At 39.2% G+C, this 25,422-nt stretch overlaps 1 protein-coding gene across 6 annotated transcripts in view; it reads right to left on the reverse strand.

The window, feature by feature from the left end:
* The window catches only part of DHX40 (DEAH-box helicase 40), an 81,328-nt gene that overhangs the window by 44,752 nt on the left and 11,154 nt on the right, over positions 1-25,422 (reverse strand). For all 6 annotated transcript variants that reach the window (XR_016312630.1, XR_016312629.1, XR_016312631.1 and 3 more), the window contains exons 5-12: positions 24,939-25,169; positions 24,223-24,289; positions 21,155-21,286; positions 20,252-20,351; positions 16,661-16,747; positions 16,376-16,558; positions 12,910-12,990; positions 845-1,002 (exon numbers count right to left, since the gene is read on the reverse strand). Coding sequence is in view for 3 of the 6 variants with exons in the window: in XM_089676666.1 (XP_089532792.1) it covers positions 845-1,002; positions 12,910-12,990; positions 16,376-16,558; positions 16,661-16,747; positions 20,252-20,351; positions 21,155-21,286; positions 24,223-24,289; positions 24,939-25,169 (1,039 nt within the window). In the remaining 3 variants the exon portion in view is untranslated. The remainder of the gene's footprint in view (positions 1-844; positions 1,003-12,909; positions 12,991-16,375; positions 16,559-16,660; positions 16,748-20,251; positions 20,352-21,154; positions 21,287-24,222; positions 24,290-24,938; positions 25,170-25,422) is intronic.

A 25,422-nucleotide genomic window follows, 5' to 3' on the forward strand; every position in this document is an offset into this window, starting at 1 on the left:
CTACGTGTGAAGGGTAGCCCAAAGATTCACATTAAGGTTAAGGGTCAGGGTAGTAAGGGCCTTTTTCTCCCTCTTTAAAACTTGTTTTAGTTACCAAAAGCCATACCCCCAATTCTTAATGTAAATGAATGTACTATAAAATTCCTATTGTCTGCTCATGGCTAATATTTGTTATAATCCGTGTCCAGTTGTACAAAGTTTTAAGCCAGCCATAGATGGTATGATTCTAGGCTATTCAGTAGGAACCGGCCAAGGTTTGAACCATGTATGGGCAGGCTGAATGTACCCAAGTTGATCGATCAATCAACCTGGGTACAACTAGCCTGCCGTATTTTACATGAGATTATTGCTAGCAACTAACAAAGCCACTTGCAGTAATCACTGGAACCATCCCCAGCGGGGAGAACACAATGGCTCTGCGGGAGGGATTCCCCCATCAACATTGACTGTGATGTGGGAAACAAGCGATTTTCCCATCCATCTATAGCTGGCTTAGCTGAATGGTCCTAATATATGTATGCTTGCCCATTTTTGTAATCTCTTATATTTCACTTTAATAAATTAGGAAGTAGACCAGTAAAGGCTTTAAGACGACACTTTTCCTTTTCTCGATTCATTGCAACACGGGTTATTTACAATCTTTTTTCTCGATATTCTCTTTTGCTTATTGTGCTTACTGACTGTAACCCAAACTGATTCTACTGCCTCATCTGCGATCTGTAAAGCTTTATTACGGAGAATATATATTATAAATGATTATGTACCCAGAAGGTATAACCTATAACCATATCTATTGCCTACTGCAAGTTGGGGTCAAAGCAATGTTGGCTTGCATGCAAAATACCTGACTGTATGAAGACGTGTTCCACTGATAACATAGCTGCCACTGGAAGAAGCAGGTCTTCACACCCCGCAGAGGTAGCTTTAATCACAGCACAAGCGAGATTTGGCGATAATGGAAACTCTATCAAGAAATGTCCTAATCTTGTGACATTACCACTCCTTAAAAAAAGAAAAACAATAAAATATACATAGCTCATCATACAATTTTTTTTTACAAAATTATATACTGAAGCCCAACACCAGCTATTACATTTTTAGTTTTGTAAGGGAGAAAAATCCCTTTTGGGTTCTTTTCATCACTTTTTTTTTCCAATGTCCTGGGTATTTTATGGGTGCCACAGAGAAGGATCCTTGCTCCCTATGCGGAAGAGAAGATCTCTAAAAATCTGACATATCCTGCAGAGTCAGAGTTAGAGCTCTCCAATCAGCAAAGCCCATGCTCTCTACTGACTGGAGATCTCTACCTCTCACTCAGCAAGGGCCATATCAGATGTCTGCAGAGAGACCACTACTTGCTCATTGAGAGCCGGTGTCTTTCTGTGCAGGATACTGGAATGGGACAGGCTTTTTTATTCAGTAAAACATGTTTGTTTGTTTTTTCACTTAAAAGTGTGTAGCACTGCTCCAGCAGGAGCCACTTGGTTTGATGGGCTCTCTCTTCTGCCAAGTCACTTTATGCTGCTCAGTCCCCACTGACACACCTGTGCAACTAAACATTAGTATGCTTCCACTCTATAATAATACACTGAAAATGGGCCACAAGCAACTTGGTAGTAGATGAATTAGATGTATTATGGCAAGGCAAGTTAGAAAATGCATGAATCAGTAAACATGAAATTGAACACATTTAAAGATGCTATTACTTGTTAGGGTGAACACTGGTCTATAATATGGCAATTAACTAACTGCAATAAATGACCAAATTTCAAAAAGTATGAACAGTGGGCAATATAATGACATTTACTAACACAAATTGTTATCTCCAAGAGTGGGTGTAAAGTACCTGGCATCTTAATTAGCAGATTTAAGCTGGCCAATGTTGGAGCCCGTGTGTATGGTGGTGCACATGTAACAGTCTCTTTAAACTGTATGCAGAGGATGACTGCAGGGCTGCTAAGTAATGGCGAGTCTCTAGTAGCATTACCTGCAGGCAACTAAGGGACAAGCACAGTTGGTTCTGCTCACCACTCCTGGTACACAACGGATCTGGTACAGAATGCTTGGCAGTCCGTTGTCCTCTGAAATCAGGCCCGGTATCTCAGTCCTCATGAACAGGTCCTCACAAGGCTCAGTGTCTCACTCTGGTCCTTAAATGTTCTCTCCTTTGGCTCTAACAAACAGCAAGGATGCCCAGCTCCAGTCCCCACTGCACGGTCTGCCCTTATCTGTATTTCAAAGCCCAGGAAAAGTTGTTTCTCCTTTCCATTGTGGCAGGGAATTAAGGGCATTGTAGTTTGCAGTCTCTAGCCTCCATTGCACAGCACTCTTTTTTTAGACTACACATCCTATGATCCTCTGCAGCTGCACAGCAAGTTCTCTCTGCCACTGTTGACTGGCTTAAGCTGCTGCTGCCAGAAGGGAGGAGGAGCAAGGGGGATTTCACTGCACTCACAGCCAGAAGCACAGCAGGGGAAAGTCTGGCTGGAAAAAGCACAGCCCGGCATTTCTCTCAGTTGGCCTTACAATGGTGGTGGGGGGCTGAAGGAGGAGACCAGGCACCAGTGGGGGTGGGGAAGATAGGAGGAGAGGGGGCGCAGACAAGCACAGCCTGCTTCTCCAGCAGCAAGTCGAGCAGGCTAGGTGAATTTAGCCTTTTATTTTGTGAGTGCATATTTTACCATTATCAAGATTCCTTTACCGTGAGATAATATACTAGGTTTTTGCGACCGTCTCTTTTCTATTTTGCTTTACCAGTATATGCAATCAATCATAGATCATTGTACTTTGTATGTTATCACTTCTTTCTTCACTGGCTTGCTTAGTAAAGGCAATATATGCCATATACAGCTGGCTGAATTAAAACACACCTTAGGACCAGTGTCAACAGGCAAATATAGCATTCTTTTGATATCAAGTTGAGATGCATCTGAAATAATTTAGAATTCATTGCAGGGGCACTTGACCTACATTTAACCTGCTTCAGCTGCTTTTGCATTTCCACATACTTGTATAAAGAAATAAACTGTTCTGAAGTGAATAAAAGGCCATAAAAACTGTCCCTTAATCTGGCCAAACATACAAGTGAGCAGGCAAAACACATTAAATTATTTGGGATTCATATTCAACTGTAGGTCACACAGAATGGCATAAAATAAAAGATGGCAACAAGTAAACAAATAAAATGACTGCAGTTCAAATGCCTACATACCCTTAGTCCTTAATACTGTATATTGCCCCCTTTAGCATCAACGACAACGTAAAGTAATTTTGTAATAGTTGTCTATGTGGAATGAAATCTTGCAGGTGGTGTAGCTGCCTATTTGTCTTGCCAAAATGCCTCCAGGTCATGCAAAGTCTTTGGTCGTCTTGCATGGACAAAACGTTTGAGATCTTCCCAGAGTGGCTTGATGATATTTAAGGTCAGGAGACTATGATGGCCACTCCATAACCTTCACCTTTTTCTGCTGTAACCCCTGGAGGGTCAACTTGGCCTTGTGCTTAGGATTATTGTTGTGCTGGAAAATCCAAGAGCATCCCATGTTCAGCTTTCGTAAAGAAGAATGCAAATTGTCTGCCAGTATTTTCTGATAACCTGCTGTATTCATCTTGCAAATTTCACACAATTCTCCAAACCTTTGACGCTCACACCCCCCCAAAACATCCATAAGCCACCACCATGCTTCACAGTGGGGGTGGTATTCTTGTTGCTATAGACCTTGCTGACCCCTCTTCAAACATAGCGCTTATGGTTGGGACCATAAAAACTATTTTGGTCTTGTCACACCAGATTACAGTGTGCTAGAAGCTCGACAATGCAGCTAATTTTTGTTCAAGTATTGTCGCATTGTGCTCCTTGAAACAACCACACCATCTTTTTCCAGAGCAGCCTGCATTTCTTCTGGAGTTATCTGTGGTGTTTTCTTTGTATCCCAAACAATTCTTCTGGGAGTTGTAGCTGCAATCTTTCTTGGTCTACCTGACCTTTGTTTGGTCTCAAGAGATCCCCAAATTTTCCACTTCTTAATAAGTGATTGAACAGTACTGACTGGCAAACTCAAGGCTTTGGATATCTTTTTAAAACTTTTCCCATCTTTATAAAGTTCCATTACCTTGTTACGCAGGCCTTTTGACAGTTTTTATGCTTTCAAGGCTCAGTACCAAGCCTGCTCAGTGCATCCACATGAGAGCTAACAAACTCATCAATTATTTATACACCGGCAATTTAAAAAGCCACAGATGTAGGAAATTAACCTTTAATTGCCATTTTAACCTATGTGTGTCACCTTGTGTGTCTGTACCAAGACCAAACATTCTAGAGTATGTAAACTTTTGATCAAACTTTTGATTTCTGTTATTATGATTTGAAAAATGAGCCAAAACAACAATGTGATAATTAATGGCTTCACATGATCGCTATGATTGACTAAGAGACAGTTTTTGGCATTTTCAATATCATGTCAAAATTTCACGATTTCTGCCAGGGTAAACAAAATTTGGAACACCTGTATTACAATCTGATTGTGCAAGCTCCTTTAAAGTCCATGATGATTGACTTGTGTTCACATACAACGGAAGCCTGTTGAAATCAGTAGACATAGGCCCTTAGATATGCAAACAACCCTGCAGTGTGAGGTCCTACCCAATGGATATAATATAAGTGGGTTGTTTAGGTGGACCTTCAGGCAATATAATTCTTGCTGCTAAAAGAGCTTGAGCAATATGAATGTTATGTATGTGGAAAGCTATTGAATTATTAAAAGGTGACCTGTGATGAGAGAATTGTGTAGAAAGCCATTGCTGATCTCTCCTTCTGGAAATATCAGCTTTATAGCTGTCATGCTGATCCAATAACTTCAGAAATGTCATTGACCTATAACAGATATGCACATCTACAGCTTTAATCCCACTTGCTGCAAGTTTAAGAACCTAACATCTTTTACCAGGTGGTAAGAGATGGTAGTCCACATACACTATATTGCCAAAAGTACTGGGACGCCTGCCTTTACACGCACATGAACTTTAATGATATCCCAGTCTTAGTCCGTAGGGTTCAATATTGAGTTGGCCCACCCTTTGCAGCTATAACAGCTTCAACTCTTCTGGGAAGGCTGTCCACAAGGTTTAGGAGTGTGTCTATGGGAATGTTTGACCAATCTTCTAGAAGCGCTTTTGTGAGGTCAGGCACTGATGTTGGATGAGAAGGCCTGGCTCACAGTCTCCACTCCAATTCATCCCAAAGGTATTGGGTTGAGGACAGGACTCTGTGCAGGCTAGTCAAGTTCCTCCACCCCAAACTCGCTCATCCAAGTCTTTATGGACCTTGCTTTGTGCACTGGTGCACAGTCATGTTGGAACAGGAAGGGGCCATCCCCAAACTGTTCCCACAAAGTTGGGAGCATGAAATCATCTAAAATGTCTTGGTATGCTGACGCCTTAAGACGTCCCTTCACTGAAACTAAGGGGCCAAGCTCAACCCCTGAAAAACAACTCCACACCATAATCCCCCCTCCACCAAAAACTTTACTCTTGGCACAATGCAGTCAGGTAAGTACCATTCTCCTTGCAACTGCCAAACCCAGACATGTCCAACCTAGACAGAGAAGCATGATTCGTCACTCCAGAGAACACGTCTCCATTGCTCTAGAGTCCAGTGGTGGCATGCTTTACACCACTGCATCTGACACTTTGCATTACACTTGGTGATGTAAGGCTTGGATGCAGCTGCTCGGCCATGGAAACCCATTCCATGAAACTCTGTACGCACTACTGTTGTACTAATCTGAAGGCCACACGAAGTTTGGAGGTCTTTAGCCACTAACCCTACAGACAGTTAGCGACTTCTGGGCACTGTGTGCTTCATCATGAGCTGACCCCGCTCTGTCATTTTATGTGGCCTACCACTTCGTGGCTGATTTGCAGTTGTTCCCAGTTGCTTCTACTTTGTTATAATACCACTAACAGTTAATCGTGGAGTATTTTGTAGCAGGGAAATGTCACGGATGGACTTGATTTTATACACCTGTGGCCATGGAGGTGATTGGAACACCTGAATCCAATGATTTGGAGGGGTGCCCCAAAGTTTTGGCAATATAATGTATGTATCGCTTTGCATTACAAGTTTCATGTAAAAGAGGTTTTATCAGTTAAATGATGAAGCCTTTCTTCTGATGACACTGCAGAACAACCACATCAGTTTCCTTTCCTCAGCCTTACTGCAGTAGATTAATAAATAATAGAAGGTAATATCTCATCATTATGGATTGGGGATTTGTAATGAGTAACTATAAATACAGAACTCAAAATGGCTGCTGTAATCATTTCTAACTGCTCATTTCCATTTGAGAGATAAATTATTACTTTAATGGCTAACTTTGGAGTGTTCCATGTCCTGCTTCATTCAGTTCATTAACATGAAAGCCCTTTTTTTTCCCTATACAGACACACACAGAGAAAATCTACAATATTAATACAATATATACATTTATACATTATATATATATTATATTAGCTACAATATATATTGTATTATATAGCATAAACAAATACTAGAGATAAGGGTATGAGATCTGGTAGGAAGCAAAACAAAAACAAGAAGATTCTTATTTATCTAGGGCACGGTATTCCTTGTAATATTTAGTCAGATTTTGAACTGGACACATGTTCTGTAATGCTGAAGACTTTTTTTCACTCATCCAAGTATGTTCTTAACTTTTAATGAGAGCTGGGAACACACCCCAGCATGTATAGCCACAGGGGTAACTCACACAAGTAAATGTTTAGATATGTTCTTGACTCATTTAACATGAAGAAGCTGCTTGGATAAGTACTGAAGATTCTAACATTACAAAACAAGTCCAACTTAAAAAGAGAAGTTTGGGAAGTTATTGACCCCCCCCCCCCAAAAAAAAAATAAAAAAATAAACAAAAACAAACAAAAAACCCCAAAACACTCACCTAGGTGGATGTAGCATCGGCCCAAGTCTGCATCTGTCCCCTGCCGCTTCTAAGACTAAGAACGGAGCGATCAAAGACTGTTGATGGCGGTGACTGAGTCTCTGCCCTGCCTCTCCAGCACTCACTGAAGAGCTGGGCTATGGAGGGGGTGGGAGCAGCTGCCTCAGGTTGAGCCAGCTGCTGGTCCAGGCATCTGGGTGGATCCTGGCTTTAAAACCTCTTTTACATGAAACTTGTAATGCAAAGCGATACATTCATCATATTGCCAAAAGTATTGGGGCACCCCTCCAAATCATTGGATTCAAGTGTTCCAATCACCTCCATGGCCACAGGTGTATAAAATCAAGTCCATCCGTGACATTTCCCTACTACTATATATTCCACGATTAACTGTTAGTGGTATTATAACAAAGTAGAAGCAACTGGAAACAACAGCAACTCAGCCACGAAGTGGTAGGCCACGTAAAATGACAGAGCGGGGTCAGCTCATGATGAAGCACACAGTGCCCAGAAGTCGCTAACTGTCTGTAGGGTTAGTGGCTAAAGACCTCCAAACTTCGTGTGGCCTTCAGATGCAGACTTGGACCAATGCTGCATCCACCTAGGTAAGCGACAACAGCCAATAGCGGCCTTTAGCCCACTGCTGCTGAATATGGGTCACAGGAGTGCAAAACTAAGTGCACTCCCGTGACCCACATGAGAAGTAGGGCCAAAAGAGCTTTGGCTCTATTTTTCCTTTAACGTCACTAGCTACTACTAGCCAAAAGAAATACTGAAAAACTGAAAGTGCAGCACCAAGCATGTAATGTAATACAAAATAGGCTGCAAAAAAGGAAAAAAAAAAAAAATGAAAACTGCTAAATGGCTGAATGAGCAAATAATGTTCTAATTGTCTCCAATACCGTAGTATTTTTATTTGATAGTATATTAAAAAAAACATTTAAAAAATTGGCCATTATGTTACTTCTATAATTTATCTATTTGGCATGGACAAAATACATAAACATTGGAGAACATCAGTGGTTCCTTCTCCAAAGCATCGGTTTAAAGCCGAATTGTAACGTAAAACCACATCTCACTTATTTTACCCATCCCGCTTCATTAAACCAATAAACAGTAATTTCCATTTGTCCATAGGACTACTGTCCAAGAAGATAACGAGCAGGGAAAAATGCTTGGCTTCCAGTGTTAGATATTATCTTTGCTCACAGAGGAAACTGTGATTTTGATCCAACATACTGCACAATGGCTTAGAAACAGGCGTTTGGAATCAAGACTTAGGAGTAAGGTAATTGATGTACTATCCACTATTTAAATTTCATTTTTTAATGGAGTTGGGCTTTAAAGTGGAACTATGGGAAAAATCAAAATGGCATAAATGTCAATAGCAATAAACCAGCTGTTTTCATTTTTCTAAGTCTCCCTGTAATGTAAATGTATTACTTGTTTGGACTGCCAAGTTGTTCAGAAAGTGTTTCAGATAAAAGGGCAGGGACAAAATCACAACACTGACAGGTGTGCTTACAACTGCTAGCTTTGATTCATAGGATTTTAACCTTTTTTCCGCCCAAACAAGAATAAAAACAACCATAAATAACATGTTGCTCGAACTTTAAAAAAATCTTAGCTGGAGTTGAACTTTAATTTGTGTGTTGCTTACTTAAGGTACATTTAAAAATTATATGTCCATCTAAGTCCCTGATCACTGCTGTGCAATTTCATTGCAAAATGAACAGTTGTCTACCTACCAAGAAATAGAAACAAAAAAAACAAAAAAATAAAAAATAAAACACATAAAAAAAAACAAAACAATGGGGCAAAAAGGGATTCCTGCTGTGTAAATGCCAAACTGCAAGAAATATATGTCATTTTTTTTTATTTTGTCCACAGTTCCACTTCAATTTTTTTTCACAATCCATAAGCGATACCCATCCCTTTTTGCATGTATAAAATGGGGACTCATATCTTGTGCACCAGGTGCCACAATGATAAAATGGACTTTTGACACATGATGTGGGCATAATAATAGTCAATATAAGAATTCTGGAAGCAAGCGGTTTTTTTTGCATCTCCTGGTACCCATACGCTTTGAGCAGCCCAGGGATCATGTGATCGCTATCACAATGTCAACAAAGCTGTTATGAACGAATGTCTTTTATAACAGCTGTGCTTCCTATAGAGAGTGATGATGTGATTGGTTCACAGCTATCACATGGTACCTGGGCCAATCACAACACCCTGTATCCTGTGATTAGCTGTAGCCAACCACAGATCACTAGTAATCATAGCTGTCATGAATGAAACCCATTCATGACAGTTCAAAACATTGCTGTTACAGTGATCATCATTGTAACAGCAAAGTAGAAAAAAAAAATCTGCAAAACAGATAAAAATTTAATTTCTTCATTGTCATAAAAATTGTAAACAATGTAAAAAAAAAAAAAATGACAACTTCAAAAAACTTGTGATGCCTCTTACTAAATACTTCAGTAGACTTCTGTCTACTTTCCAAAAAAAGGTCATTTGGGAGGTATACAGTATGTAATGTCATGACATTTTAAGGGCTAAAAACACTGACACCAATTTAAAAAAAAAAAAAAAAAAAATCCTGACCTTTGACCCTGACCCAAACACTAACCCTGGCACTGAACTAGATTAAACCTCAATCTAGGCATTTTTTTATTTTATATTTTTTTTGTTTTTTTAACAGTTTTTTTTTCCTCTCTGCAGAAGAGATGGAGAGACACAATGCATCTCTCTCCTCCATTCAGAGAAAAAAAACAAGGGGGGCGGGCGTCATAGTGACTGATCACTGTGATAGCCAATCAGAGGTTATCATAGCGATCATGTGACCTGGAATCGGGAGTCCCGGGTCCTGATCGTTAGAACAGGACCTGGTGCCCTCAGTGACACCTCGGTTTTTGTGCTCCCAGCACAAAGACAGGTACGCAAATATGCGGCCCACTTTTGTGAGGTCGCATATTTGTGTTACTTCGGCTTGAAGGGGTTAATTATAGGTGTGAGGCCACAAAAACATCAACATGACAAAGCTTGAAGGGTCCAATGCTACTGCTCTGGCAAGCCCTTAACCAGCTGTCATTAGAAACACAGTTTGCTATGGGATTGTGCCTACAGGTTTTGGGCTTGTGTCAGTAGTTAAATGCAGCGTGCATTATTTTTTGCACATGACATCAGCTTGAGACACTTTCAAAAGTACCACAATGTACCAAAGTTTACTGAGAGGTGCATTTGCCCTTAAGCTGACATCCTGACCTGCAAAAATGTATTAACTTACTTTGAGCTCCATTTGCATATCTATTAACTTGTATTTTTTTTTTTTAATTTCTCTTTTGTTACCATTCGGGTTTGTTTACACTTGTGAAATGTGAACATGGTTCCTGATGAAGTCACGTGGGGCGTGACCATGGCTGCACAGATATTTAAAGGAGCTTTTCACAATTTTATTCTGTAAGTGAAATACTTTTAATAAGCATTTGATATACTACACTATGAGAGGCCATCCTATATGTTTTTAAGGGCTTTGGCAGCAGAGAAGGAAAAGGCTGACGGCTTCTTAAAGGGACACTAACCAGATGTATACAGAAAGGAAAGGACCATTCCAGAAAGGCTAAGTGGGAAGGCAGTCAAGAGTGTATTCATACTCCCACAGGGTAAAACATCCATGTAGACTTATTAACAATTGTTATAGGTCCACACCTTGAGGTGAGCGCATTGGAGGAAAGGTGGTGGGACTGACTTGTATGTCAGTGTAGAGTTGTGATTCTGTAGAGCACGGATTGGGGGAAGGTATATATTGGGATGCGCACATTGTTTGATATACAGTATGCTTTGACTATTATCACAAAAGTGGAAGAAATCTTATTCGTGTTTTGAGTTTATGATGCTATTCACAGAATATTGATGTGCCGTTTTAGAGGTTTATTATACTTACACATATATATATATTATTATTTTTTTTTAGGTAAAAGGGATGTAACCGCATGTAGGGAGCACCGTACATTTATTTATATTTTAAATCTTATTCACACCAGGGCTGTGCTAAAACGCAGCCACTTTTGTGGATGACATTGGTGCCAGCGAGACGCTTGTGGTGTATCGCACTTTTTTTTTTCTTTTTTTTTTTCTAAAACAAACCGTATGTCATAAAAGTGATATTTCATCAGGTACTATTGGTCCCTGCAATGTGAGGTAATAGAGTGACTTTTGTAGAGAACTTTCTGTCAGAGTCTCAGGAGGAGTGGACAGTTTCTAGAGACCTCTTAAGGCTGTAGTGGCTTCTAACAAGAGGTGCCAAGATTTACCAGAGACGCTGACCAGACACTGGAGAGGAGACTGGGATAGAGAAGCGGATATACACTAGAGCAGGGGTGGCAAACTGACGGCCCTCCAGCTGTTGCAAAACTACAAGTCCCATCATGCCTCTGTCTTTGGGAGTCATGCTTGTAACTATCAGTCTTGCGATGCCTCATGGGACTTGTAGTTTGGAAACAGCTGAAGGGCTGCCAGTTTGACACCCCTGCACTAAAGAGAGATTCCCAGACACAGGGAGAGAGGGCCGTCCCCCAGTGTGACGTCACGTCCAGTTCTGCATTCCACGTTGGCTCAGAAAACTTCCTGGTCGGCAACTAAGCAATCTCTTTTACATCTCACATGCCTGCTGCAGCTGCACTTGGCGTTTTTTTAATAAAGAGGAATACTTATGCTGCACTTAAATTTGGTGCTTGCTTGTGCTTTTGTATTGTTATCAGCCCGCATCTCTGATGGTATGGGGGTGCATTAGTGCATACGGAATGGGCAACTTGCACATTTGGAAAGGCACCATCAATGCTAAAAGATATATTCAGGTTTTAAAGCAGCATATGCTCCCATCCAGACTGTCTTTTGACTTTGTGGTGGAAGAGTCTGGGTGCTTAGCTGGCCTGCCTGCACTCCAGACCTTTCACCAATTGAAAATATTTGTGGTGAAAAATAGGTCAGACAACCCAAAACAGCTGAGCAGATAGAATCCTATATAAAGCAAGAATGGGACAAGGTTCCTTTCCGAAAACCCCGGCAACTGGTCTCCTCAGTTCCCAGACATTCACAGAGTAATGTAAAAAGTAGAGGGGATGCTGCCCTGTAGTAAACATGGCCCTGTGTAATTTCAAAATTACCTTATTTTATTTTCTTAAAATGGCACATTTTGTCAGTTTAAACTGATTCTAAAGATGTTCACCCTCAGGCATTCTATGCATGAAAGGAATAAACCTGTGTGCAGAAACACCCCCCCCCCCCCCAATACTTACCTGAGCCCCATCGCAATCCAACAATGTGCACAAGAGCCTTGGCTCTCCCTCCTCAATGGCTTGAGACAGCAGTGGGAGCCCTTGGCTTCTGCTACTGTCAACCACAGCCAGTGAGCCAATGAGAAGAGACAGGGGGCAAGGTGGGGCTGAGCCGCAGTTCTCTATGTGAATGGACATGCAGAGCAGAGGTTTGGGAGCTAGTCTGCTTGGGCCCTAGCAAGCGGTTTGCTCTGGGGGCACTTGGTAAGACGGAGGTGCCATGAGCGCCAGTGGGAAACCGGAAAGAGGATTGGGGCTGCTCTGTGCAAAGCTACTGCATAGAGAAGGTAAATATGACTATTTTTTAGCATGCCTTTAATATCACTTTAAACATTTGGTATGTGTTCTATCTTCTATAGTGAATAAAATATGGATTCATGAGGATTTGCAAATCATTGCATTCTGTTTTTATGTAGATTTTACAGTGTCCCAACATTTTGGGGGGTTTTACACAATAACAAAACAACTGATTAACAGGATCATTATAAATAAATGTGTATATATATATATATATATATATATATATATATATATATATAGATAGAAGTGCCTAAGCAACAATTTCTTGAATTTCCTCTTGAGAAAAACCGTAGAAAACATTGTTTACCTGTCAATTGCGCTGCACTGATATAGCTTCCTGAGTGATTCTAAAATAAACCTTTCTTCAGGGGGGTCCAAGTATGGGAACCTGCAAACAATTTAGTTAAATCAACTAAAATTAATTTGCTGAGAATATAATTGAATAATCTGTTTTAATGGTAAATCACATACAAAAAAGAAAAAAAGGAGCCATAAGTTAGGGGTGTATCCACCCATCAAAAAGCATTTCCCCGACTCACCATGATTAAGGTGTAGATTCTAAACCAAAAAGCTTATAAGAAAAAATTAGCAGCTGACAAGAGCAGACCTGCCAAAAAAGACGGTATATTACGAATCCTATGCGGAGTAAATATTCACTATGAATAGTGGATGCAAATATTTTTATTGAGGTCAATTAGATCTTTCCCCTCATGGGCATCACAGCATGGAAGGATGCAGAACATGACGATGTCACTGCATTGACGCGTTTTGTCCGCCAACCATCGCGGACTTCGTCAGAACTGACTCACATTCTGCGTCCTTCCATGCTGCGATGTCCATCAGGGGAAAGAGGCACGCCACACGCCTCCATCTTGGACAAACACTGAGCAAGACAGAAAACCACCAGTACTTGGGATGACTCCCGGGAGTTCATTTAACTACATGTGGCGTTATACTACTTCCACCGGTGGCAAGTAAATTTTTGAATAGAGCTAAGTCATATCTTGCAATCTACAATAATGGGACTTTAGTGTTCTGAACCTTATTAAGGAACTCCAGTACTCTTATTTATAGAGAAATTTTTGGGCCTTTTTTAGGTGAATAATGATTTTTTTATCTTGCGATAAGCATTATTTTATGAAAAAAAGGACGTTCTGTCCTAAAAACCTCTCAACAGGAACCGCCTTGCTCTTGTATAGAAGAGGACTTTTTGGAGCCAATAGAAGGCTATTTACACATATGTCCAGTACAACATTGCACACTCCAGCTATACCTACCACATCATATACAATTTTTGGCACCTAGGAGGATATACACCTCTCATCTTTTTCAGGATCTATATGATCCATATTCTCCAAGTGGAAACAAACATGAACTCTATCAGGGTAATTATCTCCTCTTTTGGAACTGCCCATATTAATGACTGATTTCTGTGTATTAAAACCCTTATTATTCATTTTAGATTTATCATTATTGTTATCCACTGAAAACATCCTATTTAAGGAACATCGGTCGGCTGAAATTGGCCATACACAATGTAATTTTCTTGACCAATCTATGTGATGATGATGAATTGCAAAGAAGGTAATAATGATTACAATGCCATATTCCTCCTTTAGAAGCCATGTTTTTGTATTAGGGGTTAAAGCTTGATGTTGTAAGATGAAAATACATGCTCATAGCATCTATTCCAAGATTCTTTACTCATCACATATTTATTCTTCAGGAGTTTCATCCCTCATCCTTCATCATTTCACTTTGATGAACATTTGAAGGAAATTTTTGACGCTTCAAGGATAGAAGAGAAAGATTTAGAAATCTAAATTCTGAAGATTTACTTAATACTTGGATTCAACTGTTATGGACTTCCTACACCCAATTATAGAAGATTTTTTTGCCCAATACCCATTTTGACCTTTCTAGCCATAGATGCAGCTAAGTGAATACGCAGAACGTTATTTTGTTTTTATTTATTGATTTTATTTTCATGATTGACAATATGTTCACCATGATTCAAATGCCTACCTTTTCATGATCTAATTGATCTCAATAAAAATATTTGCATCCACTATTCATAGTGAATATTTACTCTGCATAGGATTCATAATATACCAACGTTTTTGGCAGGTCTGCTCTTGTCAGCTGCTAATTTTTTCTTTTTTTATGGTAAATCATGCATAGAGCAAAAGAAGAATTGTGAAATTCTTAAAGTTCAAACCTATTCTTGTGATTTTATACACCTAAATCAGCATCACTCTGCAATACGGAAGTGCAATGGTTAGCAGAGTTGCTTTGTAACACTAGGGTCTTGGTTTCAACTGCCATTAGAATGCTGTCTGCCTGGAGTTTGTATGTTATCCCTGCCTTGCGTTTGTACAGGATGCCACACTCCAAAAGGGCAGGCGTATGATAGTGCTAAAGGAAATAAACAAACATTCTTGAGCATTGTATACTATATGAATAATATGTTTAAATACTGCTATAATAATAATTTAACCATGTGCTATTATTGCTGGCAAATACTGGGGGCAAAGCACCAATGGAGAATCTATTGGAAACTTAAATTAAAGACACATTGAACCAAAAAAATAGGATTACTGCAGTTTAAAAAAATAAATTAAAAAAAATAAAATCACACATCAACAGTGTGTCCTTCCTCACAAAGGCCAGAGTTCCTTCATAAGATCATCACAGACATGCATCTGTGCATGTAGAAGCATTGGATCAAAATAATAAATGCAGTGCTCAAGGTATATGAAAATGTATATACTAAATAACTCCACCATAAAAGTCAATGAATAAATGTCCGCCACATATGACTTAATCTGTATCTTTGTATCCTTGCGAGCTGCTATATATGATAATCCCAAATAAAAGTAAGAGCTGCGGACACCATGCACAATCCTATAAATTTGTGTGCTCCTTCAGTGAAAAGAAAAAAAAAAAAAAAATCAATATTTTCTGTGCCGTGCTTATATGCCTTAAAATTGTTCTATTATATTATGACATCCATAAATGTGCCCATCAATCATAAGACTGCATCATACTGCATCAGATTGGAGCATAATCTTGTATGATTTAGTCTTATGATTGATTTTTTTCATACGACTTCGTGTAATCTAATTATAAGTGCAAATCAAAAGTGCAAATGAAGCATGCATATATCCAGTCCATTTTACAATCCATGTAGTATCCATCACTCTAGATAATTAAAATGACACCATCCATGTGTATCCTTCCACTGTGCAGAGTGATTCAAACATTCACCGCAAGGCTATGCAATCTAAGGATAGAACAGCAGTATGCCCTTGTTACACAGTATCCTTAGTGTTCTCCACTGGGTGGGGCAGTGTCCACACTCACATTGATAAGATACCAACAATAAACTTTCCTGTTGTAGTAATTATTGGTAACTCACAAACGCATATAGTGCACACTGAATCAGTTTAAAACATCCGCATCCTAAAACCATCAGATTAGAAAGCCGTTTGTAACACTTAGATGAGGCGACGCCAACTGCCATACAGAGTGGCGGCATGACCTCTCGCAATTCGGCTCTGCTCAATGCAGTTTCACGCGATTACACGTCCTCAGGGGTCTCATTGGATGAATGTTCTACATACACAAACATTATATGCAGGAACCTCAGATTATTTTCACTAGCCGCAACACAGGGCAAGTGCAGGTACTGCCCCAGCAACACCAGTAATGCTACCACTGGTTCTTATAATTATAATGTACTAAAGTAATAAAGTAAACATTCTGTGGAATACCTGATAACATCATTTACTTCCAGGCATTTAAGGGTTAGAATGACAGATGTTAGACTGGTGCGCTTAATCTCAGGTATCATGTGGTCCGGCATACATTTATTCCAGAACTCCTCACTGTAAATTCGGTAGCATTTTCCAGATGCTGTCCTCCCTGCTCTGCCCGCTCTCTGCACTGCTTCACTTCTTAAGGAAAAGGAACCAGAACAAGAGATACATATTTAGAGAGAAAATTGTCATTTTAGCTATATATATATATTTTAGCTATATATACTTTCTGTTGCTTACTTTGAAATGGGAACTATTTCTAAAACGTCGAGTCCAGCCCTGGGATTGTGGTTTAGCTGCTTCACAAATCCACTGTCTATTACATACCTGAAAATAAATGGAAAATTTACTAAGGTAAACAGCTGATGGGAAGAATAAATATTAAGCAAAAAATGTTTATACTTGGGTTCTCTGGTGGAACTTAACTTTTCATAGTTACTGATATCCTTACCCTTTTTAAAAGAGAAAGTATATAATGTACTGAGCACGTTTTTAGGCTAAAATTGCATTATTTACTGTACAGTATTTTTTTTATGTGACTTGTGGATTTTTACATACTTACGTTTTCATTATCTTTTTGTTTTAAATATAAAGGTTTGTAGAGTAGCCAGTAGAGGGGGCTTCATGTTAACCATAAAGAGTTCAGCCACACAGAGAGTAAATTGTTATCAGAGGGTCTGCAGACACACAGACTAGCAATGTGAGAAGGAACAGTAAAGCATGACAATTGGGGATTAGGGATGAGCGAATGTGTCTGGATTTGGTTTCCATGGAAGGAAGGGGAGGGTATTTGTGAAGTCTGAAAATTAAAACCTAAAATCAAACCCAACTGAAGTCTATAAATCTTGATAATCAGCGCTCAACATTTTTAAGGCTAATAGATGAGGGATTGTCAGAAAGAGAGAATAGGGAGCCACAGGGTATATAGGCAAAACACAAAATGCTAAAAAATACTGTACAGCGGGGGGAGGGTCCATCTTTTAATGTGACTTTGAGGGTGACATAGGAAAATCACTAATTCTCGAATTACAAGTTTGGGAGGTGCTTTGGAAAAGTAAGATTTTCATAGACCAACAACACTGTATTCTGGCATCACATATTCTGGATGTGTAAAACTATATTTTTAAACGTTATGTTATTGCTTGGCTTATATACAGCAGCAGCGCCCCAATCAGGTTAATTACAACAATAAAAATAAGGGGTTTTTTTTGTTTGACTGCAACACTTTTTTTGTTTATCCAATGCAACTGCCATGAATTAAATGGTGGAAATGGCAACCATAATAGATCTAAAAGCTATAGGGAAAAAACCTAAAAGCTAAAACTTCTTACCAACTGGCCAGTGGCAATACAGTTTCAAAGTATGATTTGTGAGCTTCTTTTTCTCAGTACTACACTGTATTGTCTTAAAAGTTTAAAGTGATTCTAAAGGCTTAAAATTTGAAAGAAAAAAAAAAAAAAAAAAAATCACACAACAACAAACAGGTCTATACTTACCTGCTGTGTGCAGTGGTTTTGCACAGTACAGCCCGAATCCTCCTCTTTTCGGGTTCCCCACCAGCGCTCCTGGTCCCTCCTTTCTGTCGGGTGCCCCCACAGCAAGCAGCTTTCTATGGGGCACCCGAGCATGCACACTCCCCAGCCGCTGCTCCGTGTGTCCATTCACACATGGAGCCATGCCTTGGTCCCACCACTCTCTTCTCATTAGCTTACTGGCACTGGCTGTGATTGACAGCACTGGGAGCCAATGGCAAATGAGGAGAGGGAGTCCTGGAATAGCCGAGTCTCAAGTGCACATCGCTGGATCGTGAGGGGGCTTAGGTGAGTATTAGTTGGGGCTGGGGGCGATAACGAACAGAGAAGGTTTTTTTACCTTCATGCATAGAATGCATGAAGGTAAAAAACCTTGAGCCTTTACAACCACTTTAAGTATCAAAACAGAACCACAACCCCACTTTCTTCAAACCAAGCCCCATTGCCTATCCAATTATTTCCAAAAATATTCCAAATATAATCTTACTATATAAGATATAATATATAATCAAGTATGTGTTTGACAAAAATTGACTAGTCTCAGGACAGTACACAAGCACTTTAAGAGGCAGCAATATAAAAGAGAAAAAGGCAGACTTTGTTTTGTACTAAAAATTTTAAGAAAATGTGTTTTGCCTTGTTGTAGGCAGTTTGTATGGTCTTGTAGAGTACATTGGGGCAATAGCTACAAATATTGTTCAGTGGTTAAACAGTATTTAGGCAGCTTGGTTAGGCTGCAATATATAAAAAAAGGGAGAGACAAAACTGTTTTTATATTGAAATAACCAATTGAGTATATTATTTGACAATAGAGACAATAGCCACAATTACTGTATGGAGGCCAGACAGTACGTTAGGAGCTTAAAGCGGAAGTAAGCCGCGAAAAAAAAAAATTATAAAAAAAAAACAAACAAAAAAACAAACAAAAAACTTCTGCATCACATACTAACACATTATGAATGACTTGCCTGAAAATGAAGCCCTCCAGCGGAGCGCTGTCATGGCTCCCCGAGGCTTCCATCTTCACCTGGTATTCCTTCCGGGTTTGCGAGTTGCAGCCATCTGATTGGCCAGGCCGTGATGTCATCACTCCCGCACATGCACGAAGGGAGTTTCAGCCATGGCACAGCTCTCTCAATGGACGGCACGCCATCCATTTGAGAGCACAGTGCGCATGTGCCAGTGACATCCCTGGCGCTTCTAGATGCACGTTTTCACATTTAGGAAATATTTAGAAATGTTTACAGTACCTACAAGTAAGGCTTATTAAAGGCTTACCTGTAGGTAAAATCTGAAAAAAGGAGTTTACTTACACTTTAATTGGGATGCAATGTAAGAGGGAGAGATGAAGCAAGTTTTATCCTTAACTAAAATTTAGAATATATTATTTGAAAGAAGTCACAAATATTGTTCAGTTGATGGACAATGTGTAAGCAGCTTCTTTGGACCACAATGTAAGAGGGAGAGACAAAGCAAAACATTAGAGAGTACTATTTCAAAGACAACAGCCACACATTTTGTACAGTGGATGGGAGAATATGTTATCAGCTTGGTAAGATCACAATGTGAGGGAGACATAATAAATATGTGAGTGTTTGATTTCAAAGACAATAGCTATACATAATGTGTAGTGGTTGAGAGAGCCTTTCCTTCTTGAATTGCAGTTTGCCTTAAAAGCTTCAAGTGGTCAGCTTGAAGCTGTCTAAAAACCTTGCAAATGCTTTGTGAAAGCTTGCTATACACACTGCTTTTATACAGGGTGAAGCAAGTGGGTACAAGGCATAATCATTCCCAGATTAGTGACTGGAACATGTATGCAGCTAGTAAAGTCATAAATCCGTATATGCAGATTTGTTTCAAATAAGTGACTCAAAGTATTGAAGCAATTAAATCAGCATGAAAACAAGTAGAGTAGCATATTCTGAAAATGGCCAGCAATGTTGACCCGATTATGTATCCCAGTACAGGTTTCCTCTAAGTAAGCACAAATGAAGCTGCAATAGCCCCTGTAAGAGAAATCTGATACTGCTGTGAAACTATTTGCATACAATGACACCACGTATAATGTCTGCTTTATGAAATGTAGTCTCTCTGGGGGCTAGGGCTGTCACATTGTAAAATGTACATGTTTTTCCTGGTTGTGGTGCCTCACTAAAATGCAGCTGATGTAAAACTATAAAATGTCAATGTTAAGTCAATCTTTCCACTTGATGACCACTCCTTATAAAATAATTTAATAAAGCACAAGTGTCCAATCTGGAGACAAACGTCAAAGGACTAAAATAATATTTGCTTGCACCTTATTCCTTCAATGGTCACAGAGGTTGCAGCAATATTTGTGGCTACTACACATTTTCTGATCCCTTTAGGGGGAGGAAGAAATATTCTTTTTTGCTGATCTGGAAAACAAAATATAAAAAAATCACTATTTTATATTCAAGCAAATGTATTACTGACAACAGTGAGAAGTACAGCAAATCCACATGGGCACAGAACAGACTTTAGCATAGCACATAAAAAGGAGGTCATAAAAGTCTGCCCATAACAGCTAAACAGAGCACTCCAACAAAGTTTTAACAACATACTAGAATAAAATATAGACAAAAGGTCTAAAACAACTTTTCCTATAAGGAAAAACAGTTAAAAAATACAGAAGGCTGCCACTGCTGACCTCCCTTTCTGAAAATGCTGGCTGTCATTCAGATCTAAAGGCTTCAATACTTTCTACTTAAAACAAAAATGCAGATCAAATCCAACTCCACTCTGACTTTCTTATTGGAATGCTTCTTTTGGACCAGTGACTCAAAAGGGTAAATTTAATAAAACTGCTGCACTCAGAAGCTAGAGTGGCTACCATGCAAAGCTGCACCAGATTCGAACTTCATCTTGTTCAATTAAGCTTTGGTAATAAAACCTGGAAGAGGACTGGTTTCTATGCAGATTACACCAGATTTTGCACTTTCCAGTTTTAGTAAATAATCCCCAAAGTGTTGAAGATAGAGACATTAAACTACTATTCTCAGGAGAAATCCAGCTAAGGCAACCCATGCATTTTTCCTAGTTTGTGTCCTTTAAAATACTGATTAGACTTCTCGGGGTTGTACATACAATAGTATTCAATTTAAGATATTGATCTTAATAGAATACAATGAATATTATTGTCAAAATATTTTTAAAAACCAAGTTTAAAAAAATATGTTACCTGTTGGCATGGAGCCATACAATGGCAAAATTAGCAGGCCTTCCACTGAAGAGTCATAAACATCATGGCGATAGTCAGTCAGTTCAGCCTTTTCAAATAGCATGTCACAAGCCTTCTCAATCTCTGATTGGCCTGAAAAAAAAGCACAATTATTGTAACTGCAATAATATAAGAGCTATTAAAAGATGATAATGACACAGTGGGTATATCAACTTTGAGGGTCCTTTCACACTAGATGTGGTGATTGTGATATGCGGTGAAAAAATTACAACATGTAGTACTTTTTTCGAGGGGGTTACAGTAAGAACCACTGCATCGCAAAGCTGCTGTAGTGGATGGAACTCTATAGAAATATCACTCCTGACATTTCAGCAAAGTTCTGAAACCCCCCCCCCAAAAAAAAACAAAAACCTGTAAGATGTGCTGGGATGAACAAATCATCGTGTCACACAATGCACGCTTAAAGTGCCAAAATGTCTATTTTTTTAAGTTTTAGAATCTCCATAAGGTTTCTATGGCTGTCTCTGTCCTCTTTGGAGATATTTCCCATCCCTTCATGTTGTACCATCAAAACAGGCAGAAGGTAGAACACTTTTGTTACCAATTATGTGATAAATCATACAATATTATATATATATATATATATATATATATATATATATATAATCTCAAATCACACATACATACAAAAACACACACTTTTAGTATTGAACACATCACTATTTTTTCTAGGTAAATATATTTCTAAAAAGGTGCTACTGACATGAAATTTTCACCATATGTCGTTAACAACCCATACATACAAAGACACCAAAACAAATACCGTATTTTCCGGCGTATAAGACGACATTTTAACCCCTGGAAATCGTCTACAAAGTCGGGGGTCGTCTTATACGCTGGGTGCTGTGCTGAAACCTTACCGTACTTCCGGGTTGACGCTACTGCGCATGTCTTCGGCAGCAGTAGACGATCGCGGATCACCGTAGCTCGCAGAACTGCATGAGACGTCGGATGCAGCAGTGCTCGATTGAGCTTGACTGAAACTGTGATATGCAGAGAAGGGATACACAGTGATTCTGCGCATGTCACAGTTTCAGTCACGATCAATCGAGCACTGAACGGCTGCATCCGACGTCTCATGCAGTTCTGCGAGGAATGGTGATCAGTGATCGTCTACTGCTGCCCTAGACATGTGCAGAAGTGTCAGCTCGGAAGTACCGGTATGGTACTGCTGCATCCGACCTTGTCCCCTTAACTGCTATGAGATACGGTAATTAATTATTAATATTATAATGTCTGTGGCAGTTCTGTGCAATTTATGGTATCTTGGAGACAGGCAGGGCTGGGCAGGCAGGGAGAGCTGACCCACCCAATCCAAGCAGGCTTTGTATGCAGTGTGCACAGTGTGCACAGAAAATACTGGTACATTGCTTGCCGTGATTGGTTGGAAGAGGGGGGTAGTCTTATACGGCGAGTATAGCCCAAACCCTATATTTTAACAGGAAAAGTAGGGGGGTCGTCTTATACGCCCAGTCGTCTTATACGCCGGAAAATACGGTAGGTTAAGAAATTAAGTTATGTGTAACAAACTGGAATGACATAGGGAAAAGGTATTAAACACATTAACGGAAATGTAATACTTCGTACAAAATCCTTTTTTGATAATGGCAGCTTCAAGACGCCTCCTGCATAGAGAAATAGTCACATGTATTGCTCAGGTGTGATTTTGCCCCATTCTACCACACAAACAGTCTTCAAATCTTAAAGGTTCTGAGGACCTCTTCTATGAACTCTGATATTTAGTTCTTTCCATAGATTTTCTATTGGATTCAAGTCAGGTGATTGGCTAGGCCATTCTAGCAGCTTTATTGTCTTACTTTGAAACCAACTGAGAGTTTCCTTGGCTTTGTGTTTGGGATAATTGTTACTGAAATGTCCACCCTCTTTTCATCTTCATTATCCTGGTAGATGGCAGCAGATTTTTATCAAACATGTCTTGGTACATTTTTCCATTCATCCTTCCTTCAATGGTATGATGTTTGCCAGTACTGTTTGATGAAAGACAGCCCCGCACCATGATGTTCCAACCTCCAGACTTCACTGTTACTATGGTGTTTTTTGGGGTGATGTGCTGTGTCATTTGACCTCCAAAACATGGTGTGTGGTATGGCATCCAAAAGAGTTCAATTTTGGTCTCATCTGACCAGACTATACTCTCCCAGTATTTCACAGGCTTGACTAAATGTTGTGCAGCAAACTTTAAATGAGCTTCAACAATGCCTTTTCTTCAGCATTGGAGTCTTGCGTGGTGAGCGTGCATACAGGTCATGGCAGTTGAGTGCATTACTTATTGTTTTCTTTGAAATAATTGTACCTGCCAATTCCAATTCTTTCTGAAGCTCTCCACAAGTGGTCTTTGGCTTATGGAAAACTCTTCTGATAATTCCTTTCACTCCTCTGTCAGAAATATTGCGAGGAGCACCTGGTCATGGCTGGTTTATGGTGAAACGATGTTCTTTCCACTCCTGGATTATGGCCCCAACAGTGCTCACTGGAACATTTAGAAGTTTAGAAATCCTTCTGTAACCAATGCCATCAGTATGTTTTGAAACAATAAGGTTGTGAAGATCTTAAGAGAGCAGTTTGCCTTTACCCATCATGAGATGTTTCTTGTGTGACATATTGGTAATAAGACAGCTTTTTATAGGCCATCAGTTGAGGCTGAATCAGCCAATATTAATTTGCACTGACAATGGGGCAGGAGTGCTAATTACTAATACATTTCAGCTGGTGTCTTGGCTTTCTATGCCTTTCACCTCCCTCCTTGTGTTCAATACTTTTTCCCTGTGTCATTCCATCTTGTTACATGAATTTCTGAACTTACTTGTTGTGGTTTCCTTGTATGCATGGGTTACCAACATTTGGTGAAAATTCCATGTCAATAGCACCTTTACATATATATTTACCTAAAAAATGGTGAGATGTTCAATGCTTACTTTACCCACTGTTATATATATATATATATATATATATATATATAATTTTGGTATTCATTTCCATAATCTTACCTGTAAGAAAAACAAGAATGTCCCCAGCAAGTTCATTTAAATGTGTCTGTATTGTGACCTTTACAGTCTATAAAAAAAACAAAAAAACAACAACATTACCATAATACAATATGGCTGACAAAAAGGACTCCAGTAATTGAAGCAGATGTAAACCCTAGCTCAGTGGAATTTAATTTGGTAACACACAAGGTGTTAGAAAACATTTGCATTTTTTAAATAAAATCCTTGTTTTAAAATGTTTTTATTGTTTGTTGCAAATCAGTGCTTCTTGCAGACTCTTTGCAGTCACTTCCTGTCTACATCTATGCATACCAGTATTGGCTACATGGTATGTTTCAGGACAGGTTTCCTTGCGGTGATAAAAGTGGATAACAGAGCTGCATGTGTGCTGAAAATGCCACTTAGTCTCCATAAGAAGTCCATACAGTAAAAACATAGGAGTACAACTATGAGACTCAAACACCATTGCCCTCTAATAGGGAGTGCCTGAACAAGGACCACCTTCATAGATGGATCACTAGATATCATCTTAATGAAAGCTGCAGACCTAAAAGATTAAAAATGCTAAGATTTTATTGACTGGGTTCATAAAAGGGAGTCATACACTGGAAATTTTTGTCACAGGCTATACTATGCATGCTGAACTAGGTCACTTTCAAATAATTCTAATATTTTTATTTATTCCAAATAATATGTGGAAGTACTAAATCACACACCTCTGTAATGTACGCAGTGTTGTCCTTGTCTCGTGGGCCGATAAAGTTAAGGAATTTCTCTTTAATTGGAAAGACTTTTCCTGGAATTGTGACTACCGGGCAGTTATTGAAAAACTCAGAAAGTCGTTCAATATCCAGTGTGGCAGACATCACAATAACTTTGAGGGCATACTTCCTTTTTGGAGGATTCTTTGATAGGAACTGTTTTCTTAGCAGACCAAACAAAATATCCTTGGGGGAAAAAACAAAAAAAACCAAAAAACACACACAAGTCATCAATTTAAACATTATTTACAAAATGAAAGCATACAAGAATTCTATCAGCATGCAAAGCAAATATCTTATTTTACATATGTATATATGGTGTACAGATGCGTTCTAACAGCAATTCTAGTCTTTTGGTAGCCAAAGTGTAAAGTTTACATTTAAAAAAGAAATGAAATCGTCTGTGATCCAAATTGCATAGAAAAATTACATCTACAAA

This window comes from Staurois parvus, unplaced genomic scaffold, assembly GCF_062004578.1.
Source record: "Staurois parvus isolate SC_StPar_1 unplaced genomic scaffold, SC_StPar_1.0 ptg000172l, whole genome shotgun sequence".
NCBI classification, from domain to species: Eukaryota; Metazoa; Chordata; class Amphibia; order Anura; family Ranidae; genus Staurois; species Staurois parvus.